The sequence below is a fragment of the Egretta garzetta genome, unplaced genomic scaffold, assembly GCF_000687185.1.
Source record: "Egretta garzetta isolate BGI_Z169 unplaced genomic scaffold, ASM68718v1 scaffold280, whole genome shotgun sequence".
NCBI classification, from domain to species: Eukaryota; Metazoa; Chordata; class Aves; order Pelecaniformes; family Ardeidae; genus Egretta; species Egretta garzetta.
Window position 1 is genome coordinate 1,235,112 of NW_009258219.1, and position 26,497 is coordinate 1,261,608.

At 43.8% G+C, this 26,497-nt stretch overlaps 1 protein-coding gene across 1 annotated transcript in view; it reads right to left on the reverse strand.

Annotated features, from left to right (window-relative positions):
- CDHR1 (cadherin related family member 1) overlaps positions 1–4,718 on the reverse strand; it is a 48,041-nt gene extending 43,323 nt beyond the window's left edge. The window contains exons 1-2 of the mRNA XM_009635354.2: positions 4,658–4,718; positions 3,803–3,898 (exon numbers count right to left, since the gene is read on the reverse strand). Coding sequence (XP_009633649.1) covers positions 3,803–3,898; positions 4,658–4,718 — 157 coding nt within the window. The remainder of the gene's footprint in view (positions 1–3,802; positions 3,899–4,657) is intronic.
- Positions 4,719–26,497: the final 21,779 nt, after the last annotated feature.

The window sequence follows — 26,497 nt, forward strand, 5'->3', positions numbered from 1 at the left end:
GGGAGTGCACGCCTGGGGGCACGGGGGAAAACAGAAAGGCCAAATGCAAGGATGAGAGGCGTGCAAAGATCTCCAGAGCACCGATGATGCTTGGGCTTTGTGAGAGAGAATTGAACTTAGGCCTTCTGAGTATGCCTCAATCCCTTGCTCTGAAGCCGGTCTCCATCCCACTCTGTCCCCACTATCGGGGCTTACAGGGATTACTGGGGTCAGGTGAAACAAACAACCTGAAATAGCATCCCCCACATGCCTTAAGACCTTGATTAGGAGCAGACGTACATTTTGTATGTACACAGGCAACTCCTTGCAAAGAGCTAATCACGCCTGTGCCCTGCCCAACAGCCACACAAACCGCGACTGCTATTTCAGTTCATCATTTTTCCCATTCTTCTTAAATCCGACACTGGAAAGGGCCGCTGTTCCAGCCCTTCTTCCCTCGAGGGGTCTCATGCTCTGCAGCAATAAATGGGATCTGGGAATCTGCAGCCACTTTCAAGCTGTCACACGGAAACCGCATTTGCTGTTTTTATGATAACTTATGTCATAATGTATGCAACTTGGTAGATCACAACTACCTGTAAGTGAAGCACAATCGCACAAGGGAAAAGAAGGTCAAGTTAAGGATGATATCAGCATAATAATGCGATTTGCTTGGATTTGATGCATTCATGCAAGCTGCAGCATGGCAATTTGTCTTTCTACAGTCACAGAGAATCCATCGTCTGCCTTTCGGTGCTCCAAAACGTTGCGTGCCCCTTGCCTGCAGGTACCCAGGAACATAACTGACACACACCGTTTTGCCAATCGCTTGTAATCTCAGTGGGGCCAAAGCCTGTAAAATTCCTGGAGGTTTATTAAAGCTGGTCTTCATGGCATTGCCCAGATCAGACTCTGGTGGCTGGCAAGAAAAGCATCCTGCCTATGATTCCAAATTTTATGTAAGCGCAGGGAAGACCTAATGGCAACCTGCCCATTTTTGCAGCACCTAAGCCTGAGTGAAGCCATCCAGAATCAAACATATGGAAGTTTTAAGTCCCCTGTTTTGTCACTGACCATCTTGCTCTCAAACTGAAAGACAACTGCAGGAGTGTGGATGCTCGGGACTGCGCACGGACATGGGAGAGCAGATTCCTTCTCCTTCTTCTGGAGGAGATGGGGGCAGAGGGATGAAGGGTAATAGCCTCCTCTGTGGTGCAAGGTCCCTCACTGGGGCCGCAGAAAGGGGCCAGCCTGGCAGCCATTTAGCACAGGCAGTGTGTGAGCCCTCACGGAGCTCTGGCACGAAGCTCTGACTGTGGTCTGATGCGAATGCTGGTCCTCTCGCCCTACGCAAAGCTGCACGCACCCCTGGCCGTGAAGCATGGGTGTCATCTGTGCCCTCCCCTGGGAGCCTCCCTGCCAAATCATCCCCAGGAGCGGCTGTGCTGACGCGGGCGGTGGGTAGCAGCAGTTTGCACTGAGCAAAGCCCAAGCAGCTGCCTCCCAAGGGAACTTCCCAAAGTGCTTCCAGAAGAGAGGACCCTGCAGTACTTACAGATTTTTGTCAAGGTGTCCTGGGAATTAGCCCAAAGAAGCACAGGCAGCTGCGTGGCAAAGCTACCACATTTGGACTTCTCAAAAGTAAGATCTCATCTCCCTTTCCCTAGGGTTTCTCTAGGCCCTTTGCAGAAGCGTAAATTCAACACCTTCCAGCCTTTCACCTCAGAGAAAGGCTTTTGGTGGCACCTTTGGAGCTTTAAGCCAGAAGCTGCTTCTCTCTTGTTTTTTAAAGCACATTTATACAGCAAATTGGAAGTACAAGCCAGCCAATGTAAACACAACGTAAACACATTCTGGATGAAGCCAGCAGGCATGAGGCACAGAAGCGCTGAAGATGGAGCAGCTTCAGCTTTATCACTGCTACAACCAAAGCCTAAACTCCCCAGGGACCTCTACATCCCTCGCCTGGTTGCTAATGTTACAAAAGCACATGCAAAAGCCAATCACGTATTTGTCACCATTCTTACTTGGGCTAATTACAAGGACTCTAACAGAGGCTCTGATCCCTCACGCTGCTGTTTCACATGCACATTCTCCTTTTTTGCCTGCCTGCAGCCCCAGATTAGATACATTGGGTCCCAGGGCTGGAAAATTACTGCTGTACTTTGCTGCTGCAGGGAGCACTGTCATCTGAGACCGTGTGGCACTGCGGTCCCCATAGGAAGGACATTTCTACTGTGTTGCAGCTCTGTGCCGTGTTCAGCTCCCATGCCCACGCAGGTGGCTGGAGGCTCCCAGCGGCGCAGGGAGAGGCTGGTGCTCTGTAAATGTCTGCAAGCTGGCACCACGCTGGGGATGGGAGCCCGATGGCAAGCGAGCCAGTCATCCTGTCTGCAGTTTGAGCGGTGGAGTTGGCAAACACCACCCCAAACAAATGGAGTCGGAGTCTCGTTTTGTGGCTACCTGGCATTACAAGCCTGATCTACGCTATCAAGCAAGCGATGCCACCGGATGATTTTACTCCAGCAATCAGCAGAGCTGTGCAGATCGCCAAGGCTGAGCAAGTGTGGTTTCCATGTGAATCCGGGCAGAAGTCCAGCAAAAATCACAGCTCCTTGGTCGGCCTCTGGCTTTTGCAAGTGCCAGTACATTACTGCTGGCCTTCAGCTGAGGTTTCCACTTAAGCTTGACCGAGCTTAGAGCAAATCCCTGCTGCATCATAAGCAAGCTCTTTTTACGTTCATCGGCTAGATGTGTCGCTTCTATGCTATCTGCCGCCTTCTCCCCCTCCTCTTCTCTGGTTGAGCAGGCAAAGGAGAAGTCACGGCTTCCCAATCGCCCTCTCCCCACCCCTAGCATGCCTGGTGTGGATCTTGTCTTCCAGAGGAGGCTGCGCCCTCACCCTCACCTCCCCAGGCGCCTAAGCCCTGGGAGTGTGGGCTTTGGGTGCACCCCTCCGCACAGCCATCCCCCCCGCACAAGGTGGCTAATAAATGGATGCTCTGGTACTTTGCATGCGATAGCAAAATGCTTTTCTGATTGAGCCCATAAAAGCTACAGACAAACAGGAGCAAATCCTAAACAAATCCTCATGCAATGTTTGAAGAAAGGGTGGTGTTCATCACTGTAATTTATGTGACATGAATTTTTTTTTAAATTTTAGGAAATTATTCTTTCCCCATGGAAAATAGATTATAAATCACCTTTTTGTTCTTATTTATTTTTTGTTAATGTAACTACACTTTAAAGAAGCATAAATAGACCTGCCTTAAAATGCTGAAAGCTGAAAAATGTATCCATTTTTGAACTTTAAATAAAAACAAAACTAAACCTTTTTAAAAAACATCCGTTATTTAGACAAAACCATTTTCACTTCAAGTAGGAATGTTTTCTACCATTTGTACCGTAATCACAAAAAATGTGATGATAACTGTTTGAAGAAAATCACGCCTTTGTTACTTTTCAATGCATGGTGTGCTTTTACCCAGGCTGATAAAATTACTAGCAACTAGGCTTTCTTCTCATAAGCATTTGCAGGATTGGTAAGAAGTCCCTCACCACCATGAATTTCTTTCTGACCCCAAAGGTCTGTGCTCTGATGCCGTGAATGGATTGGTGCACCAAGAACAGGGGAGCTAAAATTCATGTTTTTAATTACAGCTACAATTCAAACCTGTCATTTTAAATTGAGGCCAATTAAAAGCTTGAGAGAAAAACACGTAAGACCACATAAGTATATAACCATGACCTACAACAAAATATACATTGCTGATCAAAAGAGCAAGCGGCTCCAGCTTTACAGTTTAAACATTTTTATACTGACCAACAGGTGTGTCCTCCGAAAGGCTGAGAAGGGCCATGTTCCCGTTTGTGCTTCTGGCTCCATTATCAAAGAAATAGGGGGCATAATTTGCCTGGACTGCAATTAAAACAAAACAGAAGCCAAAGAAAAGCATTTTGCAGGTAGCAGTTACTTGGCTTTGTTACCTGACTCTCAGTAAACATGAGCTGTTTTGGGAATACTACCAGTGCATAGTGGACTTTCAAAGCTATATCTGTACAGGTATTTTTAATAATATTTAATAAAATACATGCCACTGTGCTAGCATTCACACAGGAGCAAATAGAGAAAGAGAGTATAAGGGGAAAAAAACCAAAACAACAGAAACAAATCAAGTAGCAGGATCTCACTAAAAAAAAAAAATCTTGATTGGTTCCAGACAGCTTCATTGCAAAATTAACCTTTTCAGCTTGCAATTACCATACACCTCTCCCCTATTCTACACATGCAAGTCTGACACTTTCCCAGTGCCTTGGTACCTTACCCAGTATTCTAAGCACATTCGGTCTTAAAATTATGCCTACTGCATGAGCAATTAAGCCATAATTAAATAGTTACTTACTTGCTGCCAGACAACAGCAAACAAAGTTAAAAAAAAAAAACAAGAAACAACAAATTAGTTGTCATTCTACAGACTGACTGTTAGAGATTCAAACTAGCCCATTTGAAACAAAACTCCCAATACATAAACACAGAGAGTAACACTTGCACAGGGATCAGTTGCCAAGGAAAATATTTCAGAACAACGTTACCCCATCAGTAAGGATTACTACAGGATTTAAGGCTGTGCTTCTATCCTCCTATATTTTTACTTAATAAAGTGATTATTGTACTCACCCAGGCAAACGTGCACCAAACTGAGAAATAAGGAGGGGGTGAAATGCCTTACATGCTTCATCCCACTGAAGAAAGGGCCAATTTCTTCTCGGCTTCAAGGGCTTGGGGTTGGGTTTTTTCCCCCTCTCTGAAAGTTCCAGGAAAGTATCCTTCAGACTGATGTAGTGGAGCAATGTGCAAGAGGCAGTAACAGATGCTAAGATGTTAAGCGGATGACACGTCTTAATTTCTGAGGAATTTAAAGACGCTCCTTCCTACCACCTAATTAGACCAATTACTTTGCAGGGAGCTGTGGGACTCATTTCTGAGAGAAGATTTGGAGGAATCAGTGTAACTCTCATAGCTTCTGCTGTTAGTACTGCATTTGTGCTGTCCAAACACACAGGGCAGGGAGCAGGTAAAGTAGAAAGTTGCTTTCTTTCTGAACTCTATAAATTCTCTACGCCAGTCCTCTATTTCTGAGAGCTAAAAGAAGTTTTTCTTTATGTTAGCTTTGCAATCTTGAAAAACGACAAAGGAAGACAGTCTAACATTAGCAACAAACCGTAAACATGATTGCTACTGTTTTAAAGGAAGCAATCACGTTTATGATAGCAAAAAATACATAAAATTGCATACTAAAAATGCAGAAGTCAAAATGTTCTTTTTATGAGCTGGCCTGATCATTTAATTCTTAAACTGCATGAATTTCTGACAACATCTTTTACATTCAGCAGGTAATTTTTAACCAACATACTAAAAAGTGTGTTTAAACCACCAACACATGGAAAATTTAACAACACAGCTTTTTTTTTTTATTGCTTGTTTTGGTTTTCTGCGCATAAAAGGCGTTTGCACTAATTTAAGATATATATCATCCAATAAAAACCCAGCCACTCTGGGAAGTTGTTCACAGACCAAGCTTTTGACTGCTTAAAAGGCAGTTCAGCAGTGGCAATACTTCGCTTGCAATCTAGGAGATGTTTACATAGTGGCTGAGCTGTTTAAACTCGACCTGCGGCAAAGCGCTTGCCCTTTAAGGATGCGTTAATGGAGTTTGCTGGTTTTTAATTAACAGCCTGCGTTAAAGAAATGTCTCAGAAATTAATCAGTCAAAGAGCTCTCCATTGCAATGCTTTAAAACGTGACAGAGGCTTCACTTTACTCCCGGCAGAGCCCCCTAATGCTGGTGCTGACTGCATGCTGGATGGGTGCTGGTGGGATGGGTGCTGGTGGGATGGGTTCAGCTGCCAGCGCCCTTGGTGCTGGATGGATGGGTGCTGCTGGGATGGGTGCTGGCGGGATGGGTGCAGCTGCTAGCGCCCTGGGTGCTGGTGGGATGGGTGCTGCCGCCAGTGCCCTGGGTGCTGGTGGGATGGGTGCAGAGCTACAGGTGGGATGGGTGCAGAGCTACAGGTGGGCAGCGCTCCCGGGCTGGCTTTCGTCACATGCATAGAGGAGGGACAGGCTGGGCAGTCTCGCTGTATTTTTCCTACAGAGGGAGCTGGCAATTCGATCCTGCTGCTTATTTAAAGCACACCTTACCTGCCAGCAGCTGAAACCGCGGGGTGAACGAATGGTGGAAGATGCCGTGGGAGTGAAGTCTTTGCTGCAGACGCAATGCTGTGATGCTCCCATGCTGCAGACGGGGCATTTCTGTGCCTTCGGATTCCTCAGGACCTACGTTGCTGCTGGGAAGATGCCTCCACCTGCAGAACAAATCAGCTGTAAGGCTCCCAGAAGGGAAGAAGTGAAACTCACCACCCATCGTGGAACTTGCCAGAGAATGGTACGGAGAGCAAAAGCTGAAGAAGGCTCCAGAAGGGATTAGACAAATTGATGGAGATTAGGTTCATCGGTGACTGGCAAAAGTGATGATACAGATGCAAACCCTGGCTCTGTAAAGCACCAAATTACCACCTGCTAGAAGCTCAAAAGTTAAACCAGGGGAAGGCTCTTTGTCATCTTGATCTTTTTCTCACCATCTCCTACAAGACCAGACCTCTAGTGTGACTCCATACGACTATTCTTGGGGAACGGTGTTTGCAAAAGGCTCTGTGTCAAACCAACACGCTACTTCGGCAGTGGCCTGCAAAGCTCAGGGGAACCTGCAGCAGGCAACTAAGGAAAACAAATGTATTTTTAGTGCATTTAAATTCACAATATGGGGATCCGAAGCTGAAAATTGTGTGGGAAGGGTTACACATACAGAAGATGGATATAGACTTAATCCCTATTATAGATTTAACCATGTCACCACTGTCAACAGTAATATTAAACCACTGATAAAATCACAGAAATGCACCTGCATGATGCCCGAAAGGAAACATAAATAGCACCTAAGTGTCCTCACCTGCCTCCTCAACCCAGAACTAACAGCACACTTTTTTCTGCAGAGTATTTCCCTAGAAAAAGTGATGGAAAGCTCTTGTCAAAGTTAATAGCTGTCTGTTCCCCTGGTTATGTCCCCTGGGGATCTAAATCTCTGGGGCCTGCATCTCCAAGGAAGCAAAATGTCTCACTCCTCCTGAATTTCAATGAGTTTGAGCTCTTAATCCCCTTAGAGTTTGAAAACCTATCTAATATGCATCTATGCACATGCAGATACGTACCTAACACAGCAACACTCCGACGGAGTATTTTTTTCTGTCAGAAAATACGCCTTCATCAAAGCTAATACAGCTCATAGAAACAGGCTGATTTTGATGAATTTTCTCCTTGGGAAGAAAAGGGGTAGGAGCGGGGTTTCAGGAGAGCAATATATTCTGTCCCAACAGTTTTATGGAATGGAAGGATCCCTCTCTCCACATAGAAGAAACTTGCATATGTTTTTAGCATATCAAGTAGCAAGAAGCATAAAAGAAGAATGAAATATACCCATCTTACTGGAACCAACTAATTTCCTAGGGAAAACGTTTGTTTACCATTCAGTATGAAAAAAAATCTCAAAAGATCCAATATTATCAGAACATAAGTTCTAGGGTTGGGTCACTGATTAGCAATTTCTACTAGAGTTTGTTAGACAACACGAATTTTTATAAACCAAAAGTTTAAATGTTGAAGAAGACTTCAATAATGCAATGAATATTTTTGCAAACTTCACCCCTTCTGGATGCAGCTTGGGTTGTACTGGTACCAGTGCGGTGTGGTTGCAGCTGCTGGCTTGTGCACTGGGAAGCCCCTGGGATGCCCTGGGCCGTGGAGGCTTCTCTTCCCCCAGCACAAACCCCTGCCCCAAACCAAAAGCAGAACCTTCCAGGGCACAGGGACCAGACACAAAACTAACCACACACAAGCCCCTGCCAGCTCCTGTCTTCTTATCTCTCTGAGCCTTTGAGAATCTTGGAAAAACCCAGGCCTCCAGCATGTTTACTTTTCTTAGCCCTAAATCCCAATTTAAGCCTAAGACTAGCAGTCTGTCTTAACCAAGGGTGACAAGGGATGGGCTTCCACCAGCATGGAGAGCTGCCCTCCTGTTTCTGCATCGCTGAATGTGGGAATCACGGGCCCCACCATGAGAGCTGTTCTTGAGCTCAATCCCAAAGCTCAGCCTAAAGTGTAGGCCAGACTAGAACTGGCAACAGGTGCTAAGACTAAAATGGCACATAAAATGCCACAAGACCCCAGCCCCTCACGCTACACAGCAATAACAGTATGAGCCCAGGGGTTCCACTGCTGGGGGCAGGAGGGGGCCTGTTTATAGCCGGCAATGAGCAAGTGCCCCGTTCGGTCACCGGCATCCCAGCCGGCGCTCTCTGCCACCCGTGCTGGCTGTCTAAGCAGCGGGGGCAAAGACCGAGCTGGCACAGAGATAAATTACTCTTTCCACATTGTGGGTGGCCCTTCCGCCGCAGGGCAATCACATTAGAGCTGCCTACCTGGGGAAATGCCTGCTTGGCATATCAATGGGAGGGCTTCGTGACCTGCACTTCAATCAGTTTTCGGATGCTTGTATGCATTCACAATTTAAAAATAGAGAGAAAAATAAAATTAAAGAAATAACAGAGATTAAATTATCTTCCACTGTCATGCTTTGCTTTACATTAAACATGTACAGTCTTTAGATTTTATGCCGACTTCCATCTGAGTTAGAAACCCCTCTGTTCTAGACTCTGGGCAGTATTGATAAGTAGTTACGTTCACATTCATATAACAACAGCTCAAGCTACTCCTTTTCCTGTGTTTGTCCTCCAATTCTGGGTGCATATGACATTAGGTGTTACCTTGGAGAGGAACATTCAGCGTTTTGTGTGTGTGCATTTGTGTGTGTAAATAGATTCAACATAAAAAGTCCTGCACACTTTATATAAACCTCAGCACATGCAGAAAGAGTCCAAATTACACTCTGGGCTTCCCTCTCTAAATCACATGCTAAGAGGGGCTGTGGGAGCTACCATCAATACCTGGAAGCGTTCTGCGTAGTGCGATTCGCTCAGAATTGCTGGAAGCAACAGCCACGAAGGAGAGAAGTGGAGCCTCAGACATTTTCAAGACCCTTCTCAAAACTCTCCCTATTCTCACGCCTTCGAATGTGATAGGGGAGTTCTTACTGAGGTTTGAAAGCAAAGGAAGGGGAGCAGGGTGGGCCTGTGACATACCCCATGGGCAAGACAGACACCATAACAACCCTGAGTCTGACACAGCGGTAAGCACAGCCAGGCTGCTCCTTGCGCGACGAAGGGTCCGTTCACCAGCAGGTCCACAGCAAGGCGCAAGCAAGAGTTGTCCAAGCTGTTCTCCAAGCATCTTAACAGCAGCAGGATGTGTTAAGGTAAATGTAACAAAAGCGCTCGCTGCTTGGATGTTTGCTCTCTGGCTGGGACCTGGAGGGGTCACAGTGCTCTTTGTTTCTGCAGAGCTGAGTCAGTATAAGCAGAGACTTGAGCAGTTCCCACCACAAACAAAACAAAACAAACCAAAACACTCTCACGTGTCCAAACCACGTAATTCCTGCCCTTCAAAATCTCCCACCAAAGCACTGAGGGGTGATATTTACTGGGGCATGTCATCACTCTCCACCAACTTCCATTACTACAAATGATGGTGAAAATCCAGGAACAACTGTTGATGGCCATCAAGATGACTGGTTTTGGCGGTGAAGAATTTTACACAAGCTATCCTTTGCATTTTCCTAGCACAGCACCATAGCTTCTGTCTGGCTGCTGAAAGAAACTATGGGAAGTGCTGGGGGATCCGCAGGAACCTGAGCCAGTCTGATGGCAAGAAAGAAGAGCTTAAGGTCCCTCAGATGTCTTCACCGTCCATTGCTACCTCTGTTTTGAATTACCAGCTATAAGACAGAGGCAGACTCACAATACCATTGCACAGCAGGAGCAGCAAAATCAGAGATGCATGCTTGAGTCCTTGGCCATGAAAACCAAACTGATCCTCCCTGTTGCCAGAACAAATATGCCACCTCCTATATAGGAGTTTATGCATCTCTCCACAGCCCACTCCCATCACTTGGGATATGCAAATTTGTTAAAGTGACTTGGAATTTTTTATAGTCCTGCAAGATTCAAATGCAAGCCAACAAACACCTCTTTCTGCTTCTCACTGTGCTATTCTCTTGCTATTAATTGAATGAGTTTCACACTTTTACATCTGAAAGGAAAGTGATCTCATTGTTACAGTTCTGACTCATGGGGGTCTAAGTTCAGTTTTTATCTCTGCCACAGACAGTCTATAAAAAATTAGCCCAAGATCATTAAATTCACATTAAAGTCATCAAAAGACAGTGATGTGGTCGTTAATGATTTTGGTCAAATTTATAAAGCTCTCTCAGCTCAGTAATAGAAAGCTGAAAGCAATACTGTACTGTTTGGTTTGAGGAGTTTAAAGAACATGAACTGTAACTCAGCTGTCTACACCCCTTTTTTTATATCACAGCTCCACTGAGCAGGTATGCTAAACCTCAGCAGTATTCAGGAGAATGGCAAAACCCTGGGTAGAATCATAGAACGGCTTGGGTTGGAAGGCACCTTTAGAGGCCATCCAGTCCAACCCCCTGCAGTGAGCAGGGACACCACTAACTAGATCAGGTTTCTCAGAGCCCCGTCCAACCTGGCCTTGAATGTTTCCAGGGATGGGGCATCTACCACCTCTCTGGGCAATCTGGCCCAGTGTTTCACCACCCTCACTGTAAAAAATTTCTTCCTTATGTCTAGTCTGATAAAACACATTCCGCAAAGAAAACTGGTAACTCAACTCTTTCAGGAAGATACTCCCACAAAATTGAAGAAGAAAAACATTCCTCACTCATGGAAAGGAAAACCAAGTTTCAGAGAGGTGAGCACAAGCATCTGGCCACAAGCATTATGTCAACCTGAACCTCCTCAGAGTGTCCTGTATGGCATAACGGGAACGGAAGCACTGAACACGGCTGGCTGCTTTGAAATTCTGGGACAAAGTTTCAGCAAGCAAATAATTAAAATTTGCACACAAACTGCAGTTTCTTCAGGCAAGATGTAGCATGTTATGTTCCTCCCTGACACAGAAAACCTTGGCAAAAGCCATTTAACCAGAAGGCTTAATTTCCTTTCAAGAGCTAGGTTTTCTGGTACTTGCTTACTTCTCAGTGTCAGAAGGCATTTTTTTTGGTTTGGCTTATTTGTCATTTTTAAGAATTGCATACACTTTTAGACTGTATGTGATCTACTTTTTCTCCCTTGTGTCTATAAATAAATTGGAGAACCTATAAATTAAGACTCACATGTTAAAATTAGCAACTTTTGTTTTGGGCTTTGACAAAGTATTTTCATTATTAGGATCGGTAAAAAAATTTCCATCCATCATCAGTTATTCTAACACATAAATCAGTTTTTGACCTTAAACATTTTCATCTTCTTTCTCTGGAAAATGCTCACATTGCAGTAAAACCATATTCCAATTTGAAATATTTTCATTTTTTACATAAATATATTGTGCTTAATATTATTCCACAGAGAAACTGAAAATTTCAGGGGGAATGCAAACATGGATTCTCTGCAGTTTCCTGTTTGTATCGCACATGTTTCGCTCCGCACGTACCCTCCCACCTCACAGCCCAATCTCATATTTGATCCAGGGATGCCGATGGCTTGTCTCCACCATCCTTCAGGATGCACCTTTTTTCTCTTGGCGAGCATCCCCCACGGCCCCTCTGAAGCAGTGCTCTCACGGCCTGGCTGCCCCCGGTCAAGCACGATGATGCAGAACCCTTTAGCAGCGAGGGCGCGTGAGGAGCTACAGAGGTGTCACACCAGCTTCCCTCCACGGGCACGCTGCTCCCAGCCCAGGCACCCGTGGCTCTTATCAGCACCGTTCCCAGCTCTCCATTAGCCAAGAAAGCCTCATACTGTTAGACGCCGATGAAGAATTACTGAATAAATTAAGAGAAAGAAAACACATCCCTGAAAAATCAAAATTCTTCTGCCCCCAGCTGTTTTGAAGTAGTCCTATTGCTGGACATGGGGTACGTACTCACATCTCCAGATATATGTAACATCCTCATGCTAGGCTTTAAATTTCTTTTGAGCTATTTTCTTGTATCCCATATACACCTGACATACAGAACAATAAACATAGCAAGAAACTCCCCATATTTTCCAAATGGATAGCAAGGCTTTCTAAGAAAGCAGGTACACAATCATATCCACACACTATATCTCCTACCTGTGAAAATGCACTTTATAATCATGTCCAAATCTGAGGGTGAGAACTTTTTTTAAAAAAAAAAACCAAAACCAAAACTGGAAGTCTAGCTGTAGTAAAAACATTTCCCTGTGTCCACTCCCAGTGCCATGAAAAGCTAGAAGGAAGTCAGAAGTCTTGTTCCAGTAACTGCTAGCGAAGCGTTGTCATGAGGTTGCAAGGCAGACCTTGGAGGAGGAAATACTCACTCAATTGTGTAGGCATGCACAGACCGAGACCAAGGTAGGGAGGTATGTATGGTCAGTATTTCCTAAGGCACAAAATAAAGTCAGATTTTTCTGTCCGTAACTCCTTAAATGGCCTGATATAGTTGAGTCAGACCAAAATCTTCTCTTGCTGGGGGAGTATTTTAAATGCCAAACTCCACACATATATCTAAATAAAACCAATTTTCGTTCTCTGTGGGCCCTAGTTTACTGGGCTTCTGAGAGCATTTCTGCTCGGTGCAGACTGAGAAATGACCCCGTCTGCAGCGGGAGCCCATGAAAGCTACCCCGGCAGCAGAGCAAACACGCCAAGGTAATGGGGTGAGGAACGGGCAGTACCCAGGGCTCCTTAAGACAAAGTGGTCTTAAAAACTGAGCAACACCATTCTGTGTGGTCGGACAGCCTTGTTATTTTGCGTACCGCAATACATTTAATGCCATGCTACAGTTTTATACAATGCCACGCTACAGCTTTATACAATGCTGTCATGAGGGAACCACAGCCTTGACCTTCTTATCTCCAAAGGAATTAAGAAATGACAATGGGAGGAAAACGAGGGAGAGCAGACACCAAACATGGAGCAATTTTAGCATTTCCACATGGAGCAATTTTAGCATTTCCACAATGACTTTCAAACAGATGTCAAAGTGCTTCCCAAAAAACGTGGTGAGGTTTTTTTTTTCAGATAGGTAAAGAGACAGTGCTTTCGTCCCTCAGAAAAAATGCTAGCCTGCAAACCACAAACTTCAGAGTGCTTGCCTGCGTGATTTACCTGTGCTGTGGGTGGCAGCAGAGAAGGTTAGGGGAATTCCTCAGAAAAGGAAGTGACCCTCCCAGGGCTTCGCCTCAGATACAGCTCCTCCTGGTTGTAGGCTGCCAAAGAATGTTTTATAGTGTTTGCAAAAAACAGTGCTGCAGGTAACTGGGGAAAGGAGATCATTTGCCACAGCTGCTAAGTAATTAAAGTTCCTGCTAAGTCATTTTATTAGCTTAGAGGCTTTTAAAGACCGCTGCGAGATCCATTTACAATTCAGTAACCTTGCTTCTTTGGAAGCTACGTATCACTCTCCTCATTTTATTTTGGCAGGGATAGAAAAAGAACAAACAGTCCCTAGAATATCCGGGTATATCTAGATAGCCTACATTCACTTTGGCAGTATGATCTCTGATGGATGTGGTGCCACGGAGCGTGACAGGGATCTCTGTGAAGGATGCCATTTAGCAGCAGACAGTCCAAGTTATTTATGGAGGAACTAGTATTGTTCATTGTTTTGCCTGTAAAAATTGTACATATAACTCAGAGTTGGGGTGTGAATAACAAATGAATCAAGATTTTATAGTTTACTCGGTGTGGCTAAGAAAAATAACAAGACTTGTCAAGGCAGAGCAAGGAAATGCTTGTGTTCTCCCCATAAATCTCCAGGCTGGCGAGCACACCATGGACATCGCTGTATACACTGCTTACAAGGCACTAATAGGACTTGTTGAACCGGGGGATGTATGAAAATTAAACGTGCTCCTTTCACTGCCATGTATAACCAGACTCAACTGTTCAGTACTGGCATGGCATGAAAGCAAAGACTACAGGTGAACCAAAGCCCTTGCTAGAGATCAGCTCTGGACCACACCAGCACTTCGGCCACAGGGGCCAGCACAGTTCGTGGATTTTACTCAGGTAAATGTGTGACACTGTGGTTGGAGATGGGTCTTCCTATGACCTCTCCTGTGGGGAACGCAGGTGTGTGCCTTAACCATTCTCAGAAGGGAAGCCCATAACTCAGCAACTCTCAAACTGGGCTAAGTGCTGAGGTGCTTACCTTGTTAGGGTCTGGGAGCTCCAGCTGGCCTTTGCCTTCAGCTGCTGTAACAAGAGGAAATGTGAGTATCCAGGCAGCCTTACACCAAAGCAGTGCTTGTCCTTAACCGAGAAAGCAAGGTATATTCCAGCAGATTTTCTGTCTATAACAAGAGGCCTAAATACTCAGCTTACCTCAAAACCACATGGGACTACCACTCTATTCCCACATACGCTTCCCAGCAACTATCTAGCCCTTGCCTGGAGAGGTTTCTACAGTCAATAGTCCTGTACGTATGCTGGTTCTCAAAGCAAGTAGTTTAACCTGGCTAGAGCCCAGAGGTTGGCTCTTCATGCCTACTCGCTCTACCTATGAGCATTGTGCTCTTACTGTCTCCTCCCGCACCTTCAAGTACTTTCAAATTATGGTGCTTATTTGAATTCTTTTTACAACAGTCTGTCAATAAAATAAATCAATAAAACTATACAGTGAGAATCTCAACAATAGATGTTAATTTGAGGAATGAGTAAAACATCTGGGAATAGACTTCCACATCTGGTAACTGAAATTACATGATCCAAAGTTATTACAGTGAAGGCTGAAATACAAATTAAATGACAGAAAAATTCTTACTTATACCATGACTTTAAGATGATTATATGGTGCCTTGAAACAGAGATGCTCAAATCCTGTAACTGAAACTGTCCTTGGTGGAAAAATAATGCCTGGAAACAACAAATGCAATGCAGCACCGTTTTATACCACATCTTTTTGACAATGTGCACTCCAGGTAGTCTCAGGGACAGAAATTCATGAAATCAAAGTTGTCCAGCACAAGGAGAAAAGCTTGAGGAAATTCAGACAGCAGAAGAATTTCTCTGAAATAAGATCCCACAGAGACAAGGAATGGCTTGGGGACCATCATGCCAAGAGATGAAAGATCATTTTCTAGTCCATGACAACAGCCAGTGAGGAAGTCTTGCACAAAAACTGTAAAATCAATTCTAGGAACAGAAGAAAGCATGGAAAGAAAGTTGGGGAAGGAAGTAGAGAGAAAGTTTAGTTCAATAGACAAAGGTACAAAGCACGTTTTTTAATGAAATTCCAAAAAGCCAGGTTGACTTCACTTCTCAGACTTAAGGATCTGTGTTTAAAACTGTTGAGTCTTGACTTAAACTGGTGGAAATCTAGGGGAGTTCCTTTCACAGATCATCAAAGATGGACCTTACGAGGCAAAGGTCAACCATGCACATAGTACACTTTGCCAGACATAACTCCAGCTCAGGTTTTTTTTTTAATGTCTCTTTTCATCAACAACTCACCTGAAGATTTTTGCAGAAGAAAGCAGCAGTATTGGTATATATTTAACTAAATCAAAGGATAACACTGAATTGTTTAACCTTGGTATATTCAAACAACTTCAAGATAAGAGCCCAGTGACAACTGCCATCATTTATTGTTTCCCAAGGAATGAAAAGTTAACAACTGGAAAGCCAGTGAGTCGAAAAAATGCTTTAAAGGGGGACTTGCAGACACTGCTGCATTCTCTCAGACCTCATTCAGGATCTTGTTTTCAACCATCTTGCTGTTTCTCTGATAGCATTTGTAAGCAGATGGACTTCTTCACGCTTTTTTTTTTTTTTGTATAAAAACAACTTTCTACTCAGGCATGTTGATCTCTTGGGGAAAATACTGGGATGCAAATAGGTTTTAGCATCACTCAGGGAAGATGCCACACAGCTGGCACTGACTGTGACACAGGGCTCTGCAACAATGCAGAAAGTTTTGTCTTGAGAACCCACCTAGCAAAGACAGCATTTTCCAGTGTGCTTCAGTTTTGGGAGCTGATTTTAAGAGCATGCTACAGAGATTCGATTTTCAGAGACCGGGTGGCTACAGACTAACCAAACGGTGCCTCAGGAATAATTTGGGTTTTTTTCCCCCCCAAGGTTGGGATCAGTGCTGATGACCAAACATCACAAAACCCAGCAGAAAACCACTCTTCCTCACTGACCTAAGTTCTAAATGCCATCTCGCCTGTCAGCTGAGGAAAACCTTGCTGCTGTTCTGCTTTTGGACTTGGAGATCCCATTAGCCAGGAGCCATTAGTTGCTTTGACTGCACTACACTTATCACAAATGCATGTGAACAGTGTTAGAGATGGTACAAGTGCCTAGTGGGCAGTTAATCACAACCATCCATTGAACAGGTATTTCCGTGTGTGCTGAACCTTCCCCTGTTTGGGCTTGAATGCCTCCTCTATGAGGTTTAAATCATCACCCGCGAGCACCTGTGCCGTACCACCAACTGGGACTAACCAGCTCTTCAACTAACAGCCTGGATGCAGGTTTGAGTCTCTGACAGAAACTGGGCTTGGTGTGACAGCTTCTCATGACTATGGAGATTTCTGTGATTGTGTCAGGCTGCAGAAGGCAGACAAGATCTCTCATAGGCAGACAGTGACCTGATTTCTCCGATAATGCTTTCGGAGGCTGACCAGATGGCATTGTGAAGGTAAGATGCTTATCTTGCAGCAAAGCTCTGGCCTTAGCCACTCCCTTGTGGAGCATCAGCCTGAAAATGTGGAATTAAATCCATCCCACCTGAAGATATTCACAGTCAGCGGCTCTGAAACACGCAAACAAACATTGGCAGAAAGGTTGAATGATGACTTGGACAAATCCATAGCCAGACACTGAATTTCCTAGCAGAGACTCCCACCATTGAGGCACTGAAAACAGAAGTAATTTGGGGAAATTCCTTCTGTGCAGATAGTCCTGCTCTAAGATCAAAAGACAAAGCATGATGAGAAAATTGTGTGTTAAAAAATAATGCAGGTCTTCCAATGGCTGCCCTAAGTCTTACAATACCAAAGGATTACTGGAAGCCACAGACATTCAGGGGTTGGAATCAACACCCTTGCTCACGTCATTTAATGTAGGACTAGGGGAGCTCTCTTTGCTCCCCACCAGCAATTAAAAAAAAGACTTGATGAGTCCTGCAGAGAAATTAGCTGCGATAAAGATAACTGCTCACAACTAGTAAGAACTGGTTGACCTGAAGAAAGGGATGACTGATGTATGAGGAGGTTTTCCCCTCACCTTCAACGTACAAGAGGGAAAGTCACTGCTAAGCTTTGGACAAATTCTTCGCAGAATAAACTTCAGTAAAATGACTTGCATTCACCATCTGCCAATGCTTTTCTAATGCTGTTCATGAGGGGGTAGTTAGCAACAACATTGGACAAAACGGAATCAGGCAACAGATCTCCAGAAGTGACCCAATAACACTGAAGTCACCATGAGTCTTCCACTCAGTTTTGGCTTAACTTAACTTATAAGTTACCTCATAGGAATATATAAATCTACAATAGGAAGTATCTATCCCTCTGCTTTTATGTTTCACCTGAGTTTATTATTTGAGATTATACTGTCCGTGAGAGATTTTAGTTTTCCTTGGCAAATGAAATCACAAGAAGTTGCCAGTGTAGTCCATACTTTGGAGAAACAGAACTTCTTCAGAGCAAAAATCTTGAATTCTTCAACTATATCCAGGCCTTTGCATCAGGTGCGGGCCACACAGTCTAAAGGGCTGAAAACGCAACAGCAAAATCCCCCGTTACAACTTTTGGGATCATATTTTGTGTAAAGAATACACAATTTTATTTCTTCTACCCACATTGAAAAAAAGAGATCCCCAAACTTGCCTCTGCCCCTACACTCCCTGTCAGCAGCGATCGTTTCTCCTGTGCTCCTGACAATTCACAGGCATGGAGCCAAAAGTTGGTGTTAGCTGGTGGTGTTCAGCTCTAAACAAAGTGAGGGGCTGCCTGGCTCACTTAGCTGACAAGGTCAGACCAGGATTCAACATCTGTTCTGGCATTCAGAAATGTCTTTATTGGAACCTGAAGGCTGTGCAGTTTTCATGCTCGACAGCCGAATGGACACAAAAGCACAAGATACAAACAAATGCATTTGTCGGCTTGGACAAGTTAAATTTACTACTTTTATATAAGCATACAGTTTGTGTGCTTTGAAAAGCCACTGAGCAGGTATCTTTCTCCTTAGGTAATGCCAAACAAACATACACAAAAATAAAAGGAAAACAAAAGAAAGAACAGACGCCTGTAAGCAGAGCCATAACCACATGGTAGCTCTGTTCTACCCCGTGGGGAATTGGCCTGGCACATAACAGTCAAAGTCTGCTGAGGAATCATCTTCAGAGGCTGACACATTGACATCCTGATACCTCTAGATGAGGCACACACACACACCCCCCCCCAACAAAACATGTTTGGGCAGCAGTCACAACCCATGCTGAAACAATTTGAGGATTCCCGCTTTCATTTGTTCAGTCAAGACCAAAACCTCACACAAGTAACATTTTTAACTTGAATAGCCCTCAACATTAGGCTGAGGCCAGTCTGGGAAACTAAGCAAGTAAAAATATTCAAGTGCATTGGATGATATCCCTGCATCTCTTGGGAGACCAAGAGTATTTCTCTAATTGTGCTCATGGTCTTTGGGGCTTATGTTTCTGCTATCAGAGAGAACATTTTGCCTGAACAAGGATTGGAGAGTGGGGAGCACACGGGTTGGAGGGTATGGGACAAAGAGAGGAAAAAAAAAAATAAAAAAAAAATCACATAGCATTTTTCAGATATAAAAGAAATGGGCTTATGCTCATATTAGAGAACAGAATCTTCATACCTGTACAGCATACAGAGCTTTAAACACACATGGTCATATTTTGCAGAGTAAAAACCCTGCTGAAAACATGTTTAATACCAAAAATGCTTTTTACATTTACGTGTCATTTGTATTCTACAGATTCCTCCTGTGAGCCACAAAAGACAAAATAGAAATAAAATGCGTTCTCCCAGTGATCAGCAGCAGAACAATCAAACACAGCTCCTTCACCAACCTCCTGACTCAGATCTTGTGAGAAGGACTGGCAGCTCCTTTATCCTTCATCTAAAAATGCTATGCACAGTCAGCTCTTCAAAAACACAAAGCTGAGAGTCAGATCTATCTAATCTCAGAACCCCTAAGAAAGTAAAGTAGTAACAAGGACACAGAAGACCCAGAAATAGGTTCAATTGCTCAGTACAATAGAAACATTGCCAATAAAAGAGCATGGCCACACGCAAGTGACCATAACCTTGACCCTTGGGAACTGCATTTGCCTGTGTGGGTTACAACAGGCCTCTGACTGGCCCCATTCAACTCCCCTGAATTCTGAAGGGCACCAAGACCATTCCTACCATACGGAAAATTATGTTAAGAGAAACAGCAGTACTAGGAGTACTGAGGGGAAAAATTACTATTTGCAAGCTGCAATTTGCCCAACAGCAGAAAAGCTTTCTACTCCTCATGTTTGCTAAAAGGAAAACCAAATTTATGGACATCCAAGGACTCACCCCAGGTGGAGAAATAGCAGCATAGGCAGGGGACAGTTAGGAAAGGACAGAAGATACATGAGTTAAGACCCCAATCACTGCTTATGGTGTCAGCAGAGGGTGCTTCAGTTTCACTGTTATTCAGTCCTTTGGTATTTTTCTTAACATTTATTTCAAGCTCCAGTAAGTTTTATTTATTAAGGTGATTGCACGACTCAGGTGTCTTAAAAGAACAGCTGCTTTTGGCTTCAAGAGGCAGAGGCTTAATTTGATGAGCCTTACCACCAGTGTGCTGTTTCATAAGCACCCGACAACATTCTTCCAGGAAGTTAAAGAACAGGCCCCTTCACTTTTAAAGCCAGATTTAAACCCCTAGAAGACATATTGAAAAGCTTACTGCTGTACTCTAATCTGGTCCTTTACCACTATTTTAACAACACGCTTATCTAGTTTTTCAGCCCTTTCTAAATGGTGAGCTCTTTCTCACTTGCTAGGAATTCACTTCCAAGTGAACTTCAGGCACTGAGAGGAAAGGCTGCAGGAAAAATCATCACGTGTCTAGCTACAAACAAAATCCTTTTGTCAATATAAAATAAATCATTCGTATAAAAGGTTAAATACACATATATACCAATAACTAGAAACAATAACGTCAGCCTTTTCCCACCTTTTAGGCAATCCAAAAATGCAAACCAAGTGATTCAAGCCAGCTTGTCAGCCAGCTCTCCTCTTCTGATTTGAGGAGCTAAGTCCCTGTTTGGTGCAGAGGAACATGCAAGCGACCCGAAGCCCGGTGGCAGCCAGACAGCTTCGCCAGACTCCTTAGCTGCCAGGCTAATGCTAACAAGATGAAGGAGCCTGAGTGAACGAATGAACAGTACTGACTGAAGCCTTTCCCAAAAAAAAAATAATATACACTCATGTTCTATCTGTGAAAGGAGGGCCCTCAACCAAGTAAAGCGCTGGCAGGCAGATACTTTTCACCCCGCTCTCCGTCTGCTCATTTTAACTGTGGAAGGGGTCCAGGAACCATCCAAGAGGCCTGCTGATGACAAGGTTTGCAGTATTTTCTTCTTTCCATCTGAGCCTTTTTGAAATTTATACCTGTAAAACAAAGGAGAGAAAATGGAGAGATGTTTAACTGGGAGTGTAGGAACGGCACAAAACTTTAATATCTGAAGCTAAACCATGCTTATATGGGCAGGCTTAGATTATCAGTGATCTGAAAATAAAAAGGAATATGATGGCAATTTTATTCCCCCCTCTTCATTAGATTGCTGGAGATCACCCATTCCCAGCAGGTTTTTTTCCCCCTGTACCGAGGGTGCACAATCACTGAAAGTACGATGGGTGCTGCTGGAAGTTCCGCAGCCCGATGAAGATCTTCACAGGCACAGGGCACTACTCTCTCTCCCCAGAGCTCCAGTCCCACAATCAACACATTCCATATCTTCCCCTTACTATCACCACATTCACCATCTTTCCTGGAAAGAAGCCACAGGCCGACGTTGGCTTGAAACATTTACTTTCTGTGGCAATAATGGTTTCTGATGGAAGAGCAAACTTCTAGGAAATCAGTGATCTTGCTTCAAAAGAAGTAGCCAGTATGGTTAAATTATCCCCTTCCTTAAACCACACTGAATGAGCCTCCCAGGGGCTTCGCAGCTTCCCCCAGGCAGACGCTTAGCACCAAGAACAGCGCGGAGTAACGCTGATAAAGTCACTCGGCGTGCTTCGCCGGCCGACTGCGTAAAGCAGGTGACATTCCCCCAGAACAGACAGCAACCTGCAAGCACAATTCACAGAGAAATCCCACAACGATACAAAGGACAGAAGCCAAGGTTGTACAACTCCAGTCCAGACTGCATCTGAAACAAAACACCGGGCTTTGCTTCGGGCAGTTGCTGCATTCGGGCCTAAGCTTTTCCATCTGCGGTAAGAGTCGCAATGGATTCAGATCGAGCATTTTCATACAAGCAGATTTGTAGCAGAGAGGAGCAGTCCTGTGCAGCAGTCAGGTGCACCCCGTAGGAAAGCAGCAAATAAAGAGCAACGCCTGACCTAAAAGTGGTTTGGCTGCAGCTGAGGATGGGAGATGGTTACTGCAAGCAGGCTGGAGTGCTCCGAGAACCAGGGAAGAGCCTAACAGGGGACAAGCGACCATCACCAACTATTACTGGGTCTGCAGAGGAAGGCATTTCAGATTCCCTCTGTGGATCATTTTGTGGTGAACATACAGGTTTTAATGGAGTGCTTCCTTTGCACTTCTCTCCCCCTCTCAGCGCAGCACTTCCCATTGCTCTGCCAGACCAGTGTCACTGTATGCTACCCACGGGAAACAGCAGCCTGATTCCAAAGGAACAGACTCTTCAGAGAGAGATTTCATGCCCATTGCATGAAAAAAGCCTGAAACGCCTGCTGCTTTGTCAGATAGCAGGAGGTACCTCAGATTGAAAAGTACTAGCGATGCTCACCACGTGAAAGCTCAGTACTTTGGAAAGGTTATGGGCTCAGCCAGGTAGGACACATGATCTGTCTCGGGCCAAGAAGAGACAAGATCCACCTCTATGTGTTCAGCATCGCATTCCTCAATCCTTATGGATGGGCTGGGAAGCCCCTGTTGTTGCTGTGGTTCGTTTATAGCTGAATTCCTCAGTTGCTACTACACCTGCCAATTAAGTAAGGGAGGAGCCCCCGACAGCTATAAAGCCCTGGCCCACAGGCATAAACCTGCAATGGGTTCGCTGCCCTGATACCAGCAGGACTCTGCTCATAAAACAAAGCCCATGAGTCAGGACTGGGAGACTGGAAAGGAAGGAAAGAGACCAGCTAAAGGAAAACTGTACAGAGAAACACAAGGATTTCCATCTAGTTTACATAAATACAAAAAGAAATAAAGCATTTAAGCTACTTCATCAGCTGGAATTAATTGGCTGGGAACTTCAAATTAGTAATTTTACGATGAAAAGATTAGAAGAGGTTAAACAAGTAAATAGGAAATAGACTATTTTAGATCAAATTCTGTACCTTTAGAGTTTTATGAAAGTTACCAGCTAGACATTTTAATGAGCTTAGAAAATTCAGATTTAAAATGTTAGTGTTCTAGAGAGCACACCTAATCCTTTTATCCTAGACTTGTTCGTGGTTTAGCTTTTTCTACTGGGGTCTCACTGAAACCAGGGATACTATGGACACCCAGAAAGAAGCAAACTCAGTGTTTTCGGACTAACAATGGTGCCAAATCACCAAAGTAAGGATATGTGACAGTGGACAAGATTGATAAAATATTTATACAGTGAAAGCACCGATATGAGGGCAGAAATTCCAGGAACTGCTTTAAAAAATGCTGATCCTTTCTGCAGGAAATCTTCCTTTTGCTATCAAAAGTAGCTCTAAGTAGAACTGGAAAATTAGATTTAATTTTTCCATTGCGCATCTGAACAAGAAGCTAGAGTTAACTCCCAGCTGACTTACTCCCTCCTTGCGTTGTCTTGTTCCGGAGCTAAGCAAATGAAGCTGGTTGCAGCCTTGTGCAGGTACACAGGGTGTTTTAAGTAAACCAAAAGGTACCCAGGCAGGGAATACTGAGCTTGTAGCTGGAAGCATTTGCATCTGACTACCAGTTCACAGTGAGGCACCAGCCAGTCAGAAAACAAGGAAAGAAAAAAAAAAATAATGAAGATACTGGTTTTCTGAAAGGGCAACTGTACACATCAAACTCCCATCCAGAATGAGGCTACTTTAAAATGCAACAAAATGCTTCGCCCTCACTTTGAAGGCTGTGGCTTTTCTGTATTTCCCCTTAGAATAAATGGTCTCAAAAGACTACAGGGTGGCCCTCCCCTTGTTCTAAGCAGGAAACGGATTGGGCTAGAAAAGGCTTCCAAGTACTTCAATGCAAGTACACTTCTACTTCCACAGTCTTTAGACCCCCGTATTTAGGACAAATTCCATCTCAGGTAATTCTTGCTCCTGGTAGGGCTGTGGGTTCAAAAATAGAATTTGTAGGAATTTACAGAACCACATTTTGGTTGATGTCTCAAAACATGGAGATGGATGCAGCCACTGATAGATGGTGACAGAATACCGCAAGGCAAAGCCCCCATAAAACTTCACTTTTGCAGCCTCTGTTCTTATCAAGAAGCAACTATGCTCTGATACTGTTCTTCCTGCCCTCAAAACAAGAGAGAGACCTACGAGGCAGGAATGGATATGAACACTTTATGCTTTCATCAGACTAGAGCACATTTCTCTTGATTATTTTACACTGCGAGCATTAAATGGATTTTCTTCTACTCTTACTTCTTCCCAATCCAAACACTCAATAAGTTGATTGAGGAAAGAGAACAGTTTCTCAGTGGTACAATGAAGATAGTACTCACCTGCATGGAAAAGTCTGCAAGGTTTGCAGATGGAAAAGACTCTAAGTGCTTTGATTTACCTATAATGATTACCTAATTAATGTAACGAAACTGTAAATCTTATTACCTTTGTGCGCTTTTTTGTCGAGTTTGGGTATTTTTGAGCAGCAGATTTTTTTAGGCTTCTGACCTAAGGGTGAAAAATAATACATTACTACTTGAGACAGATAATGCAAATAGCTGCAGGCATACACTAAATGGGTTAGAGTCCACAGACATTCTGATTACTGAATTTACCACTGAAACATTTGAACAAAGAGATCTGTGAAACAAAGGATCATCGTGACTGATTTTTACGTCTGTGCATAGCGTTGTCCCTAGCATGGAGCACTAGTAGATGTGCCAGATAAATTGTGAAGATTTTTTACCCTTTGAAATGTTGGCAGGCAACACAAGCAGCAAATTCCAGCTGTTTTAACCTAAGAAAGAGACTCTGCATTCTTTTTATAGTTATATCACTTAATGAAAACATAAAAAGATTACCAAGAGGCAAAAAGAGTGTATCTGTGTCCATATGCACAGGAGTGTAGAATAAATTGCTCTGGATGGGCAAAGCCATTTAATTATTCACTCCCTACTAGACCTAAGTAAGTGAGCTGTTGATTGCACTTGACATGTTATGTGCTGGACGCATTAAAGGGAGAAGAAAGGTTGACTCTGGAGCAGAGGTGGAGCAGAAAGGACAGAGGTAGGTGATTTCTCATCAACAAAAATGTCATATATGCACAATGTTTCTGGAAATCCCTGTGGCACAGTTCTACAGCCAAAGCTAGTGATGGCAGCTGCTCTACTATCCAAGAGGTTTGAGGTGTTGCCACCAGCATTTCATTCTGCTGTAACAGGTCTTACATAGAAAGTATGTCTTTGCACACCCAGGCACTTCTACCTTCCCATCAGCATGTTTATGGACAAGGAAGAGCATCCTTTGCACACCACCTCCCCACCTTCTGACCCAGGGAAGCACCAATGCCCCAGGATCCACATTAACAAAAAGGGAACATTATTACAGGATCCTGTGTGTGTTCATTTGGGTTTTACCAGCTATCGCTGTCTCCTGTCCCTCCCGGGCAGGCTTCTGCTATGCTCCTGAAGACAAGTCTAGAAATTCTCCCTTTGCACCGTTCCTTAAGTTTCCCCTCAAGGGGCCTAGGAAACCCAAATAGATAGAAGTAGAAAATGCAAAGGGAGCAGAAGGACTCCAGGTACTACAGCCCTGGGAAACAGTTCTACCACTCAGAACAGACTCCAGCGAAGGAGAAAACTGGGCAGCTTCCATGTGTTTCTCGACACTCCTATTTAAGTGGGAAGTGGTTCTTACAGTGCTTATAGAGAATATGAAGCATGGTAAATCTGCTGCTTCTGACCTTTGGACATTTACCTTATTTGTTTTGCCTTCTCTCATATTCATTCCTTTGCAAAATAAACACCATGGAGCAATCATGGTGGGTCTCTGAGATTTACACTATCAAACATCAAAGCTGAGAAGTTAACTCTAAAAGTTACACTTCTCAATTTAAAAATCCTACTAAACTGTCCCCCTGCAAACCCAGAATGACACCTGCAGAGATGAAGCTATAGACAGATAGAAAAATCTCCGGTTTTAAGATTTAAGCCGCTCTGTGAATTTGCATGCTTTGGAATACTGCAAAATGGTAACTGGGTGCCACAAGGTAATACAGCAATTAAAGCGTGGAATATCAGTGGTAAAAAAAAAAAAAAAAAAAAAAAAAAAAAAGTCAAGACAAATTGAAGGTCAGAAGAGCTACTCTCACCTGTTTCACTATTTTCTAAAGAACTTCTCATTTACTCCAGCTCTGGTGACATGACTATTTCATATTCCCTTGTTCTATAAGGGTAGAAGCCTTTGCCATTAATGCATTTCTCACCATTCAGAAAATATATTATTTTTATATTAGCAGATGGTTATCCACTGTAAAAATATAACAGGAATTTTTTTTCAGAGGAGCGGGTTTCAGAACACAGATGAAGGTAAAAATGAATCATGCTGTACTACATGGACCAGGCAGTAACAGAGAGGAAACACTACTGTATAAACCAAAGCATTGATATGCAACCACATTCTGCAGTCTAAGTCCTTCCCTAAACTAATTCTCTCATTTCCAGTTGTCAAGCTCTGTTTGTTTTCTTTAATTAAAATCAACAGAGAATAAGCATTTTATATCACAAAAGGAAAGAATAGGAAAAGAAAGGAGACGGCCGTATTAGAAGAATATACCGTACCTTCTGCAGTAATGGCACTGAGGCACAAAAGGAAGACAAACAAAAAGCCACAAAGTGCCAGGAGCTTCATCCTTCCCACTAGTCACGAGATGCCTTCAAGGAGGCT